At 45.3% G+C, this 19,865-nt stretch overlaps 1 protein-coding gene across 1 annotated transcript in view; it reads right to left on the reverse strand.

The window, feature by feature from the left end:
* Window positions 1-7,651: 7,651 nt before the first annotated feature.
* The window catches only part of LOC144894021 (uncharacterized), a 64,284-nt gene continuing 52,070 nt past the window's right edge, over window positions 7,652-19,865 (reverse strand). The window contains exons 11-15 of the mRNA XM_078785510.1: window positions 19,537-19,620; window positions 18,117-18,200; window positions 10,538-10,910; window positions 10,364-10,423; window positions 7,652-8,097 (exon numbers count right to left, since the gene is read on the reverse strand). Coding sequence (XP_078641636.1) covers window positions 10,383-10,423; window positions 10,538-10,910; window positions 18,117-18,200; window positions 19,537-19,620 — 582 coding nt within the window. The 3' untranslated portion in view covers window positions 7,652-8,097; window positions 10,364-10,382. The remainder of the gene's footprint in view (window positions 8,098-10,363; window positions 10,424-10,537; window positions 10,911-18,116; window positions 18,201-19,536; window positions 19,621-19,865) is intronic.

Here is a 19,865-nt window from a genome sequence, read left to right on the forward strand (position 1 = left end):
ATATGGGCAATCGAGGCTCGGCAATGACGGAAGGGGATGTAAAAGGAAATGGAGATTTTGGGGATGGGAAGGAAAGGGGATCTATTCTCTTTCACTGGTGCAATGGAGTACTTCAATTAATGGGAGACACAGCCTTACTCTAAAACACAGAATAAGAGATAACTATCAACAGGGGTATTCTATTATTTGGCTGATGTGTATGCTTGTGGACTAATTATGGGATGCCCTTTCGCCTTTACACAGCTCCGGAGGTAGGGGGACGCAGAATAAACAATAATAATAATAATAATACAGCACACAATAAAAAAAATACAGTCCTCATCTCCGCAACACTGCACCCTCCTCCTCTTAGGCACTTCCCGGGCCTACAACTTTTATTTAGTGTGACACGTAGGTGTAGTTCCCTCTACTTTTAACCTGACCCTGAGTGCGACAGTTTTAAAACATAAATAAATGTGTCCCACTGCTCCATTGCACCCTGCCTAACAGACTTACGCCCACAGTTAACCGAATTGCGGAATGGTCTTCAAACTATACACTGACGGTGGGAAGCATTATTTACAATGACGCTATTTTTATTTACAAAACTAACCCAGGACCTGTGATTGTTCTTTCTGGGGGGGAGACAGTCTGCTCTGCATCGACGCACCATGAAAGCACCCAAAAACGCACCAATATACACCCAAGCACCAATCGGTGCAGTCATCACTGTTCAAGTGTTCAATGCATATTCAATAAAAATAAAATCAACAACCCCTAACCCTGCAGGTGATCTCTTGCTCTTCGGCTCCCTCTGCTGGTTATTATTATTTTCCTGGTGTCATCTTCCCTTGCTGGCGGCCTATTTGCAATAAAAGAATGCACCTAACGTGTCCGTTTTTATTTTATTTATGGCCCACAGGGGCCGACTACGTGTGGTTCACCTGTGGGGCATCGGTGCCCTGTGGCCAAGGTCCGCCAGCAAGATTTCGGGCCCTCATGGCCGGTTCCAGCAGAGGGGCCATGCCCCAACCCATGGGGTCCATAGGTGGTGCTCGGCCACAGACATGTGGTCCATAATGTGGTGCATCGATGCAGACAGCTGGTTCTGGGAATTCCGGGCACACAATGGAGGACTCACGCACGCTCCCCTCGGCACCCAATGGCGCACAGGTCATGTGGGAGACAAAAGGGGAAAGACAAATGAGCGAGGGGTAAGGTCACAAGGGTACACGTCAATAAGGCAATGCAAGGCGAAATGCGTACGGAGGGCGAAGTGAGAAAGCTCGTCCCTACCGTACGTCACCCCCCTGTCACCTACACTACCCTTGCCCTTACCCCATATGTACAAAATCTACCCATTTACAAATTCGTCACTACTGTCACGTCTTCCCCATATTTCCCCTATACCAAATTCGTCTCCACAATCCCTCTCCTTCAAAATTTGCCATCACCAAATTCATCATCAATCCTCATAAGGAGGCAGAGATGGAACATCAAAGCACAATGTCACACCCACGTCATGATGCGTCTCACAATCCAAACATTTGCACAGTAAAAATAATTAAACATGGCATGGTGTGGAGTACCTGTCACCTCAGGTGAGTGGATGCAGATGGTGCGAGGAGATCCTTCATCCTATCTATTCTCTAAACGACTTTAATACACTTTACACTACCCGGGGTCTTTCCCTGCCAATCCATTGGCCAACTTACACTATGGGTTCTAAAAACCAATTCCCATTGACCAAACTGTGGTGCTTCTCAATTTGGGGTCTCACTCCCCCGATTCATCTCCCGGTGCCCTCGCACAATTTCTGGGCTGCGACGTGTAGCTCTCCCAGCAGGTCTACCCACCTGCACACCTCCACCACTGCAGTTGCCACCCGAGCTTACCTAGCTCCTCACCCTAACCTAACTAACTGGGGAAGGCCCTCTCCTGGCTCTGTCACCCCTTGGTGCCCTCTGGCACTGGGCTACCCGGGTCCGTCCTCCGGATCCTCGGGCCCCATCCACAACTACCGGCTCCCAGAGCCCACCTGCGGCCTCACCTGGCCGACATCCTCACAGTGGTGGAGTGCCCAAACCAACTACACACACTAACAGGCTACACGCCCAGCCATTTCCACAACACTAATGCACCCATCCAAAGACCATTCTTTCACCCGCACCACAGATGCCAATATCCAACCACAATTTACCTGTACCCTCTACCTAACACTTACACTACCCGCCCCGGGTATCCATGATGGGGGTCCACTCTTCCCCCATTCACACCTTCGCACCATCCACTCCACTCCACAATTTCCACCATACTCACTCCACGACCATCCATTCCAATACTCCATTTATTCCACACTACCATTTATTCCACACAACCACATACACCTGTTGTCGCACACCTGTGCAATCACCTGGTGCCACCTGCACCCTCCTCCTCTTCCTGGACCATTTGGTCAACACAACACACATCACCATCACTCACTCATACACTGCTCCACACACCTGTTCAGTTGCACACCTGTGCAATCACACCTGTTCAATCACACCTGTTCAATCTCACCTGTTCAATCTTCAAACACACGGCATCATCTCAGCTAACTACTCCCCTCTGAAACTTGCGCTTCCCAGTCGTCCCTTTAAACTATTGCGCTCCCACGTCATTATCATCCACACTAAACTACCTGCGTCCCCACTACAGGTATCAGTCACTATCTAACCTTAACGTCACCTAAGGTCATCTTCGCTAGATCCCTACACACGATATATCCTAACCCACCCGGGCTAGTTTTCACTGCCATACACCCCATAAACTATAGCGCATTTGCCCCACTCTGTGAGGGATGATGGATTTGCCATCCCACCACATCGGGGGTCCTACTATCAATTTCGCTCGTCCCAATTCAATAAATCAAAAATTCTGCCAATCACCGTACCAATCATCAAATTTCGCCTTTTTCTAATTTTGGGTCTAAAACACTATCCTCATCACCCGTCTACTTATTACATCCTCTTGGTGCGCCAATTCACGTCTACAGCCTGGCTTCGTACAGCCGAGCAATGAACGCGGGTCGTTTTGTGCCAGCGGCTGGATACGTCCCGCATTCGGGGCAGGGATGGGGGCTTACCCGGGCCGAGATCCCACGCACCACCTCGGCGTGGAGCCATCCAATGTCCCGATCTCGACCTGCCGGCACGTCTCAATAGAAAGTGGTCGCCATGACGACCCTTCCTATCGGGCTGCCCGCTCCGCCTAGTGGAGCACGGACGCGGCCGTTCCAAGCGAGGCCCAGCGTGGATCGCGTACGGCGGTCCTTCCGAACCCGCCGCGGCTCGGATCCCCGCTGGTTCTCGCGGCACGCGAAGCCCGGCGCGCACCGAGGGCCCGATTCGGCTATAAGTCGTTCTAACCTCTAACCCGGTTACCGTCGATGCTTCACCTGCATGCTTACATGCATACGCTACCCCTTTCTTGCTCATATCGCCAGCTGTTCCCATGCTCCTCGTACCTTTCCTTACACACCTCGGTACACTCATTCCGCTCACCGACTTGGTCACACACCTGACCACCGAACACCTTGGCACACATTCGTCGCTCGCACACCTCACCAACACACCTCCTCGCGCCCCTTCCTCGGTCACCTCCTCTGTGACAATCACAGGTGTGCTCTCACTCGCACACCCAACCACGTGCCTCACTACCAATTCCAGCGTGCATTCCCACTCACGCTCTACCATTCCAGGTGTGCATCCTTCCATTCCAGGTGTACATCCTCGCTCACCTGTCACAACCAACTCACGCTCCTTGTCACTCTCACTACTCTCACCACCACTCTTGACAACGCGCTCACCCTTACTCCCGACAGCGCACTCTTTCCTCATGCACCTGTCCGTTACACACCTTTCTCGTGCACACTCTTGCGCACACTCTCCCGTTACACCCTCTGTAACACTCACCACAGGCGTGCATTCTCCTTCACTCTTGACAGCGCACTCTTTCCCCATGCACCTGTCCGTTACACACCTTTCTCGCGCATCCTCTTGCGCACACTCTTTCGTTACTTCCTCCGTAACACTTACCACACCGCGCTTCCATGTACCCCCTCGCACACGCGCTTCGACCAACTCACTCTTGACGGCACACTCACTCCTCGGCGTGCACTTTTTCCTCACACACCCCATGGTCGGACATTCTCGCACACCTCTTTTTTCACACACCAGACCTGTCGCACACTTCACCAACGGCCTTTCACGAACACCCGGATCCAAACCAATCCCCAAGCCGACTGAAGCTTTCCTCACATCATATACATTGCCACTTACCTCCGTACCTCGTCGTCGCACCTCCTTTGCCACCTGCAAACTCTTTGTTTGGTTAGTGAGCATCACATCATGAGTTGAGCACCGACCTTGCACATAACATATTCCATCACCTCCTCCTGGATTTCTCTTTTAGTTTCTGTCCGTCCCTTCTTAATTTCACTCACCTCTTCTTCCACTTCCTCTAATTTTTGTTTAACCTCTTTTATTTCTCGGTGCGTCTCCTCAAGTTCGTCCTCTAAGGCTACCGTGACCGTCTCTATGTGCATCCTCACCTGCCGGTCCTTTGTCTCCATTATCTCTGTCACCTCGTCCACCCTCATTGTCAGTTCCTCACGTACCATCTGACATTGCTTCTGTGTCGCTATTAAGTCTTCCTTGATGTCTCTTTGTGTCGCTTTTAACCCTCCTAGTACCGCAGTGTTCTTTTGAACCTGCTCCACTAGTTCTTTTTGTCCCTCCGTCAGCTGTTCCACCTCCTCAGTCAGATCTTCTATTCCCCCTTGTAACTTTGCCGTATTATTTCTCACCTCTTTCTCCATACGCTTCTCACCTCGCTTTACCTCCTCGCGTAGCCCCGAGACCTCCTCACTTACACCTCGTCGTATCCCCTCCATCTCTTTTGTAGATGCCACCCTCATCTGTCCCAATTCATCCCTCTGAGCATCCAGTTTACTTTCTAACCCGATTTTTACCTCCTCTATTTGCTCTCCCATTTGTTTAATTTCTCGGGCGGATTGCTCCCCTATCTCCCGCAATTTGTCCTCCATCCTATTTTCTAACCCCATTAACCCATTTTTCACCTCTTTTATCCCGTTGTCTAACCCCTCAAAATTATTGTCTAACTTCTCACCGGTACTCCTCGCTTCATCCCTCATTACCCCCATTTGGCCCTCCAATCGCTCACTATTCTTGTCCATAAGGGCCTTCATTTGGATCATAAAGAGGCCCCAATCCATCGGCGGTGCTGCTACGGTCACGGGCGTGGCAAAATTTGGTGCCGCTACACCCACGTGCGCGAGGACGCCATTTTGCGTGCCTGATACTCCTTCAACCGCCTCCTCATTGCTCCCCTCCATTTGATCCTGGGGTACTCCTAACCCCTCTATCTCTCCCACCGGCATCCCGTCGCCTTGACCAGCCATGGCGCGATTTCAAAGTTCAGGTTTTGTAAAACAAAACAAATTTCGGCCGCTCCAAATTTTTGACCAAATTTTTTTTTTTTTAGATGTTTTAAAAATTTGGTTCGGGCCCCGAATCTCACTCCCAGACACCAATTGTTACAGACGCGGTTTAGATGTTATTTTACCGAGCGGTTGGTATTACCGCGTCCGAACAGTTACTCCCCGATTAGAACCCAAACGTTGGCCGGATCGCACCGCAGCTGCTCAATGAGGGAAAAGACTAAAACGACGAATGCAAAGAGGAAAACGAAGGCAAAGAAAGGTTTGGAAATACTACTGAATTTATTGACTATTTACACACATAAGCAAAAAGAAAGCAGTCACGTTTATTTACAAGCACATAAGACGCAGGTGACACAGGGAAAATACTAGCTTATACAGACTTAATTAACCCAGGACAGAACAAACAGAACAAACTCACGTACACAAGAAGGGTGGAAAGGCAGGAGGTGGATGGCTGGAGGGAGAGGGAGGTCCAAGGGGGTCCTGCAGCTCCACCGGCGCGTTTAGCAGCCGCCGTTCCTTTACGGCCCTGCTCCAAACCGCCGTTCAGGCCCCCAAGCTGCTGTTGTGGCTGCTGTGGACGTCGCGTGCTTTGCCAGGCCTTGTCCGACTCGTCTGGTCCAAACCCTCAACTCGTTCTTGGTCCACTCACTCTTTACCACCGACTCCTCACCGCAACCAACGCAACCAACTGACCACCGACTCCACTGACTGACTCCTCACGACTCTCTCTCTTGGTGACCAACTCACGTGCGCGCCTTTTATAGCGCCTCCGGCGATTAAGCCGCCGGCCTTTTGGACACGCCCATCGGGGTGCTCACCTCGGCCCTGGTTGGTCGCGCGACCCTCTGGCTCCGCCCTTGATGACGACGGGCGGGCACGCCTTTCTTCTCCGACGAGAGCACAGGTTCAATGGTGGTTTTGGAGGGGAGGTAATATGGGCAATCGAGGCTCGGCAATGACGGAAGGGGATGTAAAAGGAAATGGAGATTTTGGGGATGGGAAGGAAAGGGGATCTATTCTCTTTCACTGGTGCAATGGAGTACTTCAATTAATGGGAGACACAGCCTTACTCTAAAACACAGAATAAGAGATAACTATCAACAGGGGTATTCTATTATTTGGCTGATGTGTATGCTTGTGGACTAATTATGGGATGCCCTTTCACCTTTACACAGCTCCGGAGGTAGGGGGGCGCAGAATAAACAATAATAATAATAATACAGCACACAATAAAAAAAATACAGTCCTCATCTCCGCAACAATATGTTTGTGATGATGTCATTGGTACCTTAATTATGACGTCATAATTCGACAACTACAACGCTTGATTCGATCAGTATGAATATTTTTTTCTCTGCAATTCTTGGTCCGATTGACACGAAATTGTCACCATCGGAACGCCTCCTCCTGTAGAATATTTTAATGATAATTATGATGTCATAGGTCAAGTGGTACAGGCGCTATCTTGGAAAAACTTTACACCTCTATATCTCTGAAACCACTCCATGGAAAAAATTGAGTCCTGGGTCATTGTCAACTACTCCCCATGGGGAATAAGATACGTTAATGATGAAGTCATCGGTGCCTTCGTTATGACGTCATAATTCAACAAGTACAACACGTATACGATTATGAATTTTTTTTCTCAGCAACTGTTGGTCTGATGGACACGAACTTTTCACCCTAGGAGCGCATCCTCCTGTAGAATATTGTAATGATAATCATGACGTCATAGGTCATGTGGTACAGGCTCCGAAACCGCTCCATGGAAAAACTTGAAAGGTGGCTCATTCGAAAGAACTCCATATTGGGAATAGGTGTTAACAATGACGTCATTGGTGCCGTAATTACAACGTCATAATTCGACAGGGACAACGCTTGGTCTGATCAGTTTGAAATTTATTGAGCGTGATCGGCGTGATCTATGCAACAATTATATTAGAGAATATATACTTATGATGTCATTGCTCACGTGGTCTGGCAGCCGTATTGGATCAAAGAAAAAAAACGTTCAAAAACAGAAGAGTTGGCTCGCACTAAGTTGACTGCGCAGGATAAGTATTCTATGAATACCATCTAGTTTTTTGTTTGTATTTCCTTTAAAAACAGTTTCTTTGTTTTTTGTTTTTTTTTACAAAGAACGTTACAAGACAGTTTTTGTTTCCTAAAAAATTGACCCAAATCTTTCATTTTATTTTCAGAGATAAATTCACACAAACTGAAAAAATTGTGCAAATTGGAGCAAATATTGTTCAAGACGATGATTATTAATGTAAAACAAGAAGAAAAGAGAAAGAAACCTCATCATGTGACAGAAAGACCAACAATAAGAGATGTGAGATGCTGGAGAATGTCTTTGAAGAAGATTCGTGCATATCGTCACTCCATTGGAGGATTTTATCTCGCATGATGATAAAATAAATCCCATAATCACATACGCTGCAATTACAAGACTTCTGTTGAGTGTACGTACAATGTGGACATCCAGTGAATCAGTAACTTTTATCAGGAGAAACTTGGCACTGCTTCTGCAACTGTCGAAGCAGTCTCGGTAATGAAGTGAGAGCAACAGGTGCAGCAGAACATCCGGTGGAATTGCATCCGCCTCCCTGTGAAGACCATTCACACAAATGAAGACTGTCAGATCTCGGTGATTAATTAATAAGAAAATACGAAATACGAGGGTGCTTGGAATTTGTCCTGGACTTTCCTTCACATTTGTAGTTAAGCTTGTATGGATGTTACAAAAAAATAAAGTTTGGACACACCACTTATCCCAACAGGATGGAAGGTCTCTTGTGTTTTCAATGCATAATTATTAGTTGCAAATCAAGGATTTTTCAAGTATATTTGTTGGTCTTGTGCGTTATTCTGTCTGTCTGTCTGTCTCTCTATCGCCTACAGGTCTCAATTTTAAACCAATCTTCACGAAACTTCACCAGATGGTAGATTTGGTCATAAAGAAGAAGCCTAATGATTTTGAGCTCAAAGGTCATCGAGGTCCAATTTCTAAAATTGCCATTTTTCATCTGATTGACTTGAAAATTGAACAGCATTTGCATAATGCCTCACTGAATTGGTAAACCAACTATTTTTGAGGTCAAAAGGTCAACGGTCAAACTTCCAAAATCACAAATTTTCATTCGATTGAATTGAAAATGAAACAGCAATTGCATAGTGCCTCACTGAATTGGGAAACAAACTATTTTTAAGGTCAAAAGGTCAAAGTCAACTCCAGGTCAAACTTCTAAAATCATCAATTTTCATCTGAAAAATCATCACTTTTCATCCTATTAACTTGAGAATTAAACAGCAATTACATAGTGCATCACTGAATTGGGAAATCAACTATTTTTGAGGTCAAAGGTCAATTCAAGGTCAAACTTCTAATATGAATTTTCATCTGAAAAATCATCAATGTTAATCTGATTGACCCGAGCTTTGATCAAGATCGCCAATTATAATCTTAATGAAATGGACCATTTGATGTATCCACGGCAACTTTTTTTTATTTCGGGGAGGTGTGGATTTTGCATGTATCATGCTCTGCATGACATCTTGTTTAGCATGTTTATGCGGGACTAGCAGAAGCCCATGGTAAAATACTACAACATAAAAAACACACGGAAGCCTTTTATTCTCGTACTGGTTGAAATTAACTCGAAAATTGGACGTCATATATTTCTTAAAAGAAAATAATGTTTATTTTTGAGAATGATCGAGGCAGCGGTCTGTTGCCAATACACCACATGATTTCAATTTTTTGTTGTGAGTGAAAACGTTATAATTTTCCATGGGCTTGGATTAATTTGAAGCAACTTTTACTTTTTCTCTCTCTCCGTCATGTTTATGTTTCAGGGTGAGCCTTTATATCCAGTACCTGTTGGGATTTTGAAGAAATATTTTTTCCCCCATTTTTGGGGGGAAAGGGGAAAACACTTCCTTACACCCACGGAAGAATGGGGGTGGACATCATTTAATATTACGTTTCACGTAGCTACAAAGGTTGCCGTGCTATAAAGTGATTAAGACAAAAATCAATAAAATCCCCCCCAAAATTCAAAATCTTCACTTTTTTTGGCCGAAAACACTCCCTGGCACTCACTGATGAACCTCTGAAAGGTTGACGAAGATCCGTTTGGCCATGTCTTTGAAAAATGCCGACACACAGACGGACAAATGGCTCAATATAAGCTCATTATAGATATAGATACAAGGTAAATCTTGATAACCTCATTTGTCAAAACTTTGTGCTCCAAAGGTGCTCTTTGATACAGGTGGCTTTAACAGGTAATCTTCCCCAAACCGTAAAAAAAACCACCTTTAGAGGCCATTTTTCCCCGCAAAGCGGGGGTTGGCCTTTTTCGGGAACCGTGGTTGTTGTTGTTTTTCGGTCCCCTATTTGAAGCAATGTTTTACGGCCGGATGCCCTTCCTGACGCCAACCCTTTTTGCCGCCTTTAACGACAAACAGGGAATTACCAGTGAACTGGTACTCAATTAGCCGACCTCGGAAGGATGACAGGCTGAGTCAACCCCCCTGGCGTTAATTCAGCAATCGACCGGGATTCGAACCCAGGATCCTAGGATCCTAAGCCGGCACCCTAGCCGCTAGCCCAACACTTCCCCAAACCGTAAAGCTCAATAATCTGGGAAATTAAACAGGCTTGATCATTTTTGTTGAAATTGATGCCAAAATTCCCATGGTACAAAACGAGTTCCTGATAGCATCCAGTAAAACAATTCTGCATGGATAACTAATCACAAATTTCTTGATTTGCGTTGTACCGACAGTGCAATTATCGCCCTGTCTGGGACAAGGTTTATCTTTTTGTTTAATGTTATCGGGATGATGGTATTATGAATGCAGACTCACACATCGAGATCTCCAGCTGTCACCTCCATCCTGTTGATGAGCTCAATCCAAAAGATATATCTATTGAAAGAGAGGAAGAAGAAGAAGAACTTCAGATACTCAGTAAAATAAGTTCCTGTGTTTTAAAGCAATATTAACGACATCATTTACTAGTCAATACTTACCACGACTTACCATTGTTCAGGTCATTTTTCTCTTCAGGATCTTCCTCATATTCCACTTTGATCTGCAGGACTCCAGGGTATCCCCACATGTCCTCAGCTTCTTTTCGACATCTTGACACAATGACCTGTTTGGAGCTTTGCTGCGCACTGCAGGACTCCATGAAACGGCAGAGTTCAGCATACATGGTCGGGGTGAACGATTGTGCAGCAAGCGAACACAGTTCAACTCTCGCAGTAGTGGGTTGAGCACGGGCACAGAGCACCCCGAGGATCTCAGTCCCCAGGCCCGTAATCACGGCTTGGAGAACCTCTTCTGCCATGCCCTGGGTCTCCAGCCAGTCGGGGATGGGTCTGATGCCCTGAGGTTTACTCGAGTTCAATACCTGTAAAGAACCAACAGCTTTGCGAAAATACGATTTTAAAATAGCCCAATAAGCTAATCACAACTGAACGAGGTTGCTTTTTTTCATAAAAAGCTGAGGCTCATGAAAGAACAAAATGCCACTAACTTTCAACCAACACAAAACCAAGGGAACAGGCAGTCAATGGACATACAATCATTCTTGTAAGAAAAGGTGGAAATGTCAGGAGGAATCAGAAAAAAATTATCATCAATCAATAGAAATGTGAGATAATAGGAGATGCTGGTGAGCTTCAAGTTTGAAGCAATAGAGAGAAATGATTTCATAGATTTAAGAAACCCCAATTCCACAGGTGAGAAACGAAGAACAAAAGAATGGAGGTGAGCTTAGAAGATGGACTGTGCAAGCATGACATGGATGGGGATTCTGGAGGAACATGCTTTTCCTATAAGAGCAAGGGAAGAGTGCATTGATGAAAGGGTAGAGTTGACCAAGACCGGAAGAACAACAGTAGAAAAGATGGAAAGGCCACCAACCAGGATCTAGTGGAGAACCAGAATTACACGTGTGATCAGATTAGCCTCTTGATGGGTGACATCGATGATCTTTAGAGCCATGACCTACACAGCTTCTACAAGGAAGACGCAGGATCCACCAGCACACCACATTGCTTCAAACAAATGCCTTGGAGACCGTGAGAAGTCCCACAGAACCAATGATGGACTTTTCCTGGCACGGAATGCTCCGTCTATATCTAGCTTTAGTGCTCAGCGTTGAGATGTGGTCTGCATAGGAGAGGTAATGGCTGATTATGAGGCCCAAGAGTTCAATGAACTGAGGCTTTGTAACATTGATCACAGAAGTTGATCAATGGGTTTGCTTGATGGAGATGCGAGGATGTAGGACAAGGATAACATGAACAATTAACTTTTTGTGGAAATAAAACTAATCAGAGAGGACTTAAAGAATCAAAAGCCATTTTCCACTCCACGTATTGGACCATTTCATCTTCTGCTGTGAGGGATGCAGCCACTACTCCTCTGTCACTGAGATGGGGAGCTGTTCCAACTCAAAGTTAAACCAAGAAGAGAATTGGGTCCAAAGCACTGCGTTGAGGGACAACATCCTCCACAGTTGAGTCATTTATATTGAATACTCAGGCATGACCACCAATGAACACCTCGGTATAATGACCAGCAAAAAAAAATAAAAAAAATTCATATATATATATATATAAATAATGTATGTGCCATTTTCAGGCACATGAATTTCTGGGTCTTACAAAAGAAAATCATCCATACAGATCATCCATCAACTTTCCGCATCTGGATTTGGGGAGTTTTTTCCCATTCTTCTTGCAGATTTGCTCGAGCTTTGTCAAGTTGGATGGGAAGCGTCGGTGAACAGCAATCTTCAAGTCTTTCCACAGATTCTCAATGGGATTCAAGTCTGGGCACTGGCTGGGCCACTCAAGGACTTTCACCTTCTTGTTCTGAAGCCATTCCAGTGTTGCCTTGGCTGTATGCTTGGGGTCATTGTCCTGTTGGAATGTAAATATTCGCCACATAGTCTAAGGTCTTTTGCACTCTGAAGCAGGTTCTCCTCAAGGATTTCCTGTATTTGGCTCCATTCATTGCTCCCTCTGTCCTTACTAGTCTCCAAGACCCTGCTGCTGAAAAGCATCCCCATAGCATTATGCTGACACCACCATGCTTCATAGTAGGGATGGTGTTAGATGGGTGATGAGCTGTGCTGAGTTTCCACCAAACGTAGCGCTTTGCATTTGAGCCAAAGAGTTCAATTTTCATCTCATCAGACCACAGAATATTTTGCCTCATGCTCTCAGAGTCTTTCATGTGGCTTGTCAGGAGTGGATTCTGTTTGCCACTCTCCCATAAAGCCTAGGTTTTTGAAGTGCTGCAGAGACTGTTGTCCTTCCACCAGGTTCTCCCATCTCAGCCAAGGAACTCTGTTGTTCTGTTATAGTCCAGTCAATCTACGCCATTTTGGGGTCGAACCCACCACAAATTGCAATAGTAATGAAACATGCATTTTTCAATGTCAAATTTAGTGGAGAATGACATACTAAAAGTCAAGGAGAATCGGAGCATTGGAACATTTCCAATTTTTGCAATCTTTAAGAGAAGGTTTTAAGCGAAAATCTGCATAAAATTTTCAGACCAAAAACTGTTTCCGTGCTAAATCCTTATGAGATCCTGCAATTTTATGTCCCTGAGGCCTGCAATGTAATGGCTTTATGTGAACAAGTTCATATCGTACTATATATACAAAAAAAATCGTTAAATAATATTGAAAATAATATTGAAAAAAATATATATATATTGAAAAAAAAAAAAAGTGTTTTATTTAATAATTGAATGAACTGCGATTCAAGCACCAACCTAAGAGCTTATTCTTCTTCTGGATCACTTTCTGGTTCTGACAAGGTCACATTAGAACAGTGAAGTCCTTTGCATTCACTGCATGCGTAAGAGCATTCCAGGCTGTACTTGCGACAGCTGCATCGTAGGGTGCTGCAGTCTGTTTTGCAGCCACAGTGGATGGCATCTAGAAGGTAATCTGGAGCAGGCTTCATCTCGGTCATCACGGGAACCATTCTCTCGTCACGGATAGCCCATCCCCAACCATTGGCATCCATGGCAACTCCTTGCCACTGCTGAACCTGAACATACACCCGTAGGCAATGTTGCTTTGCAGATGCTGATGTAGGGGGCAGGGTACGAGGCTCAACTCTGACAGTGCTTGTTGAAACCTTCTGGTGGAAGCGTTGAAGCCTCAGCATGTCCAGTGTTTCCCCGGGCTGGGCATTATACAAGCAAACCAGGGCATTCTCTCCAGCTGTCATGACATCCTCTTTTGACGCTCCAGGAGTGTTGAAGTTTGCCAAAAGCTCGGAGAAATACGCACTGGAGTTCAGCTTCTTCAAGGCTGTTGATTTGCCAATCGAGTAAATTCTTGATGTGGTATCACAACCCAGGAGTCCATGTGCAACAAGAAGCTTGTCACAAACATTGCGTCCAAGTGTCTTTTGCACTTGCTCGATATTCCAACATCTTGCTTGCCTCCTTGACGTCAGCTTAGGCTCAGGTCGGAAGAACAGGTTGTGAGATGTGGGCCCTGCACGACTGCAAAGGAGAACAAGAAGATCGGTGTCGTCGCCAACTATCACGGTGTCCTTGGTGTTTGCACATGCAATGGCTGTCTCCACTATGAGAACATCTGCATCTGCCCTGGCATGATGAACAGCGTTGTGCCGCCGTTGAAGGTCATCACTCAGTAGATTGATGAAACGTTGTTTATTTGTTTGGTTGGCAAGGAAGTCATCTGTCTTCATAGTACATACCATGTCCGTTGTGAAGTTGACAAGGGGACTGCTGTGAGATCGAACGCGCCTGCTGTGCGCTACATCTTTGGTGGAGGGTGCGCTCACATATCCATCGAACACTATGACAGCGTTACCATACCTGTCTCCAACATATCGCACGTAGTGACTGGCGATTCCTCCATATGTCTCGCCAGAATTCCAAGGAATTCTGTGTAGCAATGCCCCACCATCCAGAACATATTGCACATTCTGTGGCAGCACTGTGTTGCGAACGTCAAGGGGGAGTTGTTTCCAAATGGCTTCGGCTAGCGCTGGCTTGTCGGCCTCAAGCAGGATATCAGTGGTCTTAAACAGTGCTGGTGGGAAACTGCTTAGTTCGTACTTGAAGACATATTTGAGGTCATCACAGCGTGATCCTGCCGTACTCAGACGTTGGAACAACAGTTGTGGATCTATCAGAACGGATTGTCTGCCAGTTTTCAATGATGAACGTGTGTCAAGAGTCACAACCTGATCTTTCTTCTTGAACGTGTGATCAAGAACCTTTTTGTCAAGCATTCCATCTAAGATCTTCCTGCCGACTGACGCTGCTTGGTCAGCATTGACCGAATCTCCAGCTGTGATGCCAGTGTCAATGCTTTGCAGAGTTGGATCGTTTCCAAAGGGATCCTTTGATGACAGGTAGCGAATAAGTTTGTGCGTGTCATCTGTGTCCCGTCCTTGTTGAGCTGCGCTTTGTTCTTTGTGCTGGTCACTGGTCCCATACTGCACTGATGTGTACTCTTGCAAAGCCATGTTGACCTCTGCACATATGGGGGTGGACAGCAGCCACGTGATCCTTTGCGGCTCGCTCATTCCACGACCCCTTGTTAGTCCCCCTGTGGTTTTCACACTTCTCATGAGCACTTGCTCGATCACAAGATCTGTGGACAAGCCGGCCCAGTACCGATCTGAACGCCGCACTACGTGAAATCCATTCTGTAACTGATGGTGGACCTCCGGATGCTGAATAGACAGTTGTGCCAGTCGCTGCAGGTAGATGTACACAGATTTTGTGTACAGATTGTGGCCTGCAGCTGCTAGGTAGGGCAACATGTCGTGCAAAGCGTGCACGTGCAGACGCCAGTCACCAGTGCATTCCGACCTCAGGAATGTCCTCAGAATGTCTATCATGTCCATGTATTGCAGCCATAGCTGTGCTGTACGCAGATCCTTCTTCGATTGTCGAGCAACATTCATGATGTCACGAACAGAGTCCAGAACCGGGGCTGAAAGGATATCTTCAGTGCAACCCTCACCCTTCAACAATGAATCATACAGGTTTCGTAGCTCACACAGGTCAACTGGGCCAGCTCCCACACTTTGCGACCCTGACTCGGTATCACGCGGATCCATGGCTGCCTGTCCTGCCTCGGTATCATGCGGATCCATGGCTGCCTGTGCCTCATCTATGCTTTGCATTATCGCGTCTTCACTTGGTTCGTCATCTCCTGTAGTGCCCTGAGGGCCATCATCCTGAGCCTGCGAACAAGCAGGCACTAGCGTACCAAGTACCCTTTCTGCGAGGAGAGTGTTCAGTGCTGCATCAACCAAGAGATGACCACGGATAGCTCGGTCATATGCCTTGCCAGAGAGCATGTGCGTTACAGTGTTCTCAGCATACACCAGTTCCAGAACAGAGCGCAGTCCAGATCCTGACATGATATTTCCAATACTCCCCAAGAAGCTCATCAACGTGTGGAAGCCTCCCAAGCGCAGTACAACCTTACGCAAGTCACTGCCCTCCGGTTGGCTTTCGATGATGGTAAGCGCCTTCCACCAAAGTGGTTGGTCAAATGTGATGATGACCTTTGCGTTGTACTGTTTGGCGTGCTCACATAGAAATGTCAATGTTGAATAGATGCAAGTTGGATCACTGCTGTTCATGTCGATCATGGGAAGCAGAAAGATTGCAGACTGACCTGGATGTACACCAGTGTGCACGGCTTGCATCATGCCAGACCATGCTGGTCGTGGTGAGCGCAATGTGAGGGACAGCTTCCAGAGGAGGTCAAGGTTGGTAGATCTGTCCTTTTCCATCTCATCTTGCAGAACCTCATACCTCAGAGTATCTAGACCATCGCAAGGTGATGTCAGATGCCGGATGTTTATCCGACCCACAGCTTCAACATCCTTCAGTGTCACAGATAAACGTGGCACTCTTGTTGATGTCCGGCGGGGGCCAGGAGTGACAGACGCAATCATTCCCATCCCGTGGAATGTGTTGAGGCCATCTATTGTACGGATGTTGTGATCGACATTGTCCGCCATATATTGGATGACCTGCTCTGGCCGGTAGTTTGGTATGTCTGTCCCTAGTGTAACTGCTGCACTCCGTTCATACCTTTGTATCTCATGATAAGAACTGCAATATCCGTGAGCATGGAGCGTGTCGATCAAGAACTTTGATGCAAAATGATGGTGCATCTGTACACCTGTTCATGTACATGTGATTAAAGGGTCAGATTCGAGATCATTGTTCGTGTAATTAAATTTTATTCACCTAATTAGGCTTTGTTCACCTAATTAGACTAGAGTAAAATCTAATTTGATATAAGAATATGATAGACCATTATATTAGCTTTCAAAATTCATTGATATGTATATTTTCGAAAAAATTCAATTTTATTGGGATAAAGCTACCTTAAATGTCAATTATCTCAATATATATACCTTTACATGTCAAATGTATTGTAAAACCAGGGCATAAGGCCTGTCTTACACTCTTAAACACTTACATTTCTGACATCTTTTGAGAATGTGAACGAAATAACAAATTAAGTGCATTATTTTGTGCCATTTTTATTAGCTTATTTTCGTGCATAACTGTCAAAAAGTGGTTGCTCGAAATGAATGTGTTCCAATGCCTCGTTATTCCTTGACTTTTACTATGTTATTACATGGGTCAAAAGAAGCAAAAATGCCAAGTTTCATTACTATTGCAATTTGTGGTGGGTATATTCGTAAAATGACCGGCCTATTAGAGTTGTCGTTGGGGTCTTGGTCATCTTCCTGACCAAGGTACTTCTTGCCTGGTTGCCCAGTTTGGTCGGACGGCCAGTTCTAGGAAGGGACTGGGTAGTTCCCTATTATTTCCATTTCCTGATGGAGCTCATTGTGCTCTTGGGAACTTTCAACACTCTAGAAATTGTTTTATTCCATTCCCCAGATCTAAGTCTCCTCACAATTCTATCTCAGGGTTCTACGGACAGTTTCTTGGACTTCATGGTCGAGTTTCTGCTCTGACATGAACTGTCAACTGTTGGACCTTATATAGAAAGGTGAGTTTCTTTCTAAATCATTTCCAATCAATTGAATTGGCCATAGGTGGACTCCAACCAAGTTGTCGAGACATGTCAAGGTGATCAAAGGAAATTGGATGCACCTGAGCTCAATTTGGAGTGTCATAGCAAAGGGGTTGAATACTTATTGACTCAAGACATTTCAGCTTTTCATTTTTGATTTGTAAAAATTTGTAAAAAAAGAATAATTCGCCTTGACAGTATTGGGGTAATATGTGTAGATCAGTGTCAAAAAAAACTCTCAATGCAACCCATTATATATTCAGGCTTTAACGCAACAAAATGTGAAAAAGGTCAAGGGGTGTGAATACTTTCTGAAGGTGCTGTAAGAATGCCTTTTCTTCCAGTAAGTGTTTCCTGCACTCCACCTGTTCCATCCATCATGCATCATGTTCCATCACTCCATCAAGCAATGAATTGGGAGTTTGATGAGGATATGCTTTGTATTTTTTAACGGACAATTCAACAAAACATGCGCAGCCGCAACCTCTGCGAAGTCATTTTTCAACAAGCACAAAGATTATCTCGTTGTCCACTCACCGCATCTTTATGATATTTCTTTGGAGCTCTGGACTTTTTACGACCTTTCCTTCTCCTCTTCGGACCTTTTGGCCTTTGGTTAATCTGCACGAGCCGCGAGGAGTGATGCAATGCTCAAAATAATTTATGACCTACAGATAACTAATTTGCATTCGTTACCAGGAAGACACCATCACAGGTTTCACTCAGGAGGATCTCCTTCGGCTTATACAAAGGTAGCAACTAGCTTCTTCGTTTTTCATTTTTCCACAAGTTACAAATCTTTTTCAACAATACAGGATCTTTGAAGTTACGTATGAATGCTAACGAGACATTTCACGCATGTGTGGTATGTGAAAGTTCAGTGACTCATTTCTGCAAGATGGGGTACTTTTTAACCTGCCCTTGCTGGTACTAAATCTGTAAGTTAAATAGATTTTTTTTTTACATAATTTTCAGCATATACACCAAAGAGTGCCAATTTCAAATTGTTATCCATAATATTGTTGTGTTCCTGGATGCATATCAGACTCCAAAAATATAATAAATACGAGAAATATCCGTGGATGCGAGGTGTCGAGTTCCTACCATTTCCTTTTCAACAACAAGCAAGCAGAGACACACACACACACACACACACACACACACACACACACACACACACACACACACACACACACACATACCTCCTTTTAGCAATATATACTACAATTGAATACAATTTCTCTTGTGGTGCCAGAACCAAACAAACAATATAATTACAACATCCCTAATGGTGCAGTGCCAAAAGCTGTGGGAATCGCTAATGAGTCAAGAGAGGAGAGGTGAGGGATCAGGGGTGGGTTTGGGGGAGTCTGGAGTGGGTGAGGGAAACCCGGGTATGATAATGATGTGGGGATTGGTGGGGGGAAGGGGGAGCGGGGAGGGAAAGGGATGGGTACTGACGTAAGGGAGTTTGTCATGGCCCCTACCCCTCATTCTCCTCTATGTGTCCATATAGATCTTCCTCAATAAACAACCTCTCTCCGTCTGGCATCTGCTGAACCAGATCCGCTAATCTAGTCCATCCAGTGTGTGGTGCATGATAACATGACAATACATGCATTCAAAATTACTCCTTTAACCATTTTTACTCATATTAATCTGTCACTTGTTATTTTCACTTCTTCTACTTCACCCATCAAATCTTTCACCACAATTACTCCAACTCTATTTCTTCTTCTTCTTCTTCCTACTGCCAACATAAAGCAGTTTATATCATCTTCCCTATTCCTCATACTATGACTCTCCTATTAACGTAAAAGTTGCACTTTGCTTCTTTTCACCATCTCAACAATCTCCCTTCCTTTTCCCATTCATGCTCCCACATTCCCAACCAGTTATTTTGTGTCACTCCTCTTCAGAATAAAATGTGAGGACTAAACAATTATTGTGCACTCACCACATCCATTGGAGAGTTCTCTGAAGCTGAAGGTGTTTTGAGGATCTTTTGGTTCCTCTTTGGAGTTCCACATCCTGGTTTCACCTGCACATACGGAGCACACCGGGAGCTCTCATTCATCATTTTTCTCATCTCAATTCTGCTCCAAATCGTTCGCAAACTATTCAGAAGACAGTGAATCGTTATAAACTCCCCGGGAAGAAAACATCAACATTATTTCTTACTTGTGTGTATTCTATTGATCTACTAGCCGAAAGCATCCGGCGTTGCCCGGGTTCTTTTTGAATGAATTTACTACCATAATTCAGCTTTTACTCGCGGCTGTGGAA

The sequence above is a fragment of the Myxine glutinosa genome, chromosome 1, assembly GCF_964187855.1.
Source record: "Myxine glutinosa chromosome 1, kmMyxGlut1.1, whole genome shotgun sequence".
In the NCBI taxonomy this organism is placed as follows: Eukaryota; Metazoa; Chordata; class Myxini; order Myxiniformes; family Myxinidae; genus Myxine; species Myxine glutinosa.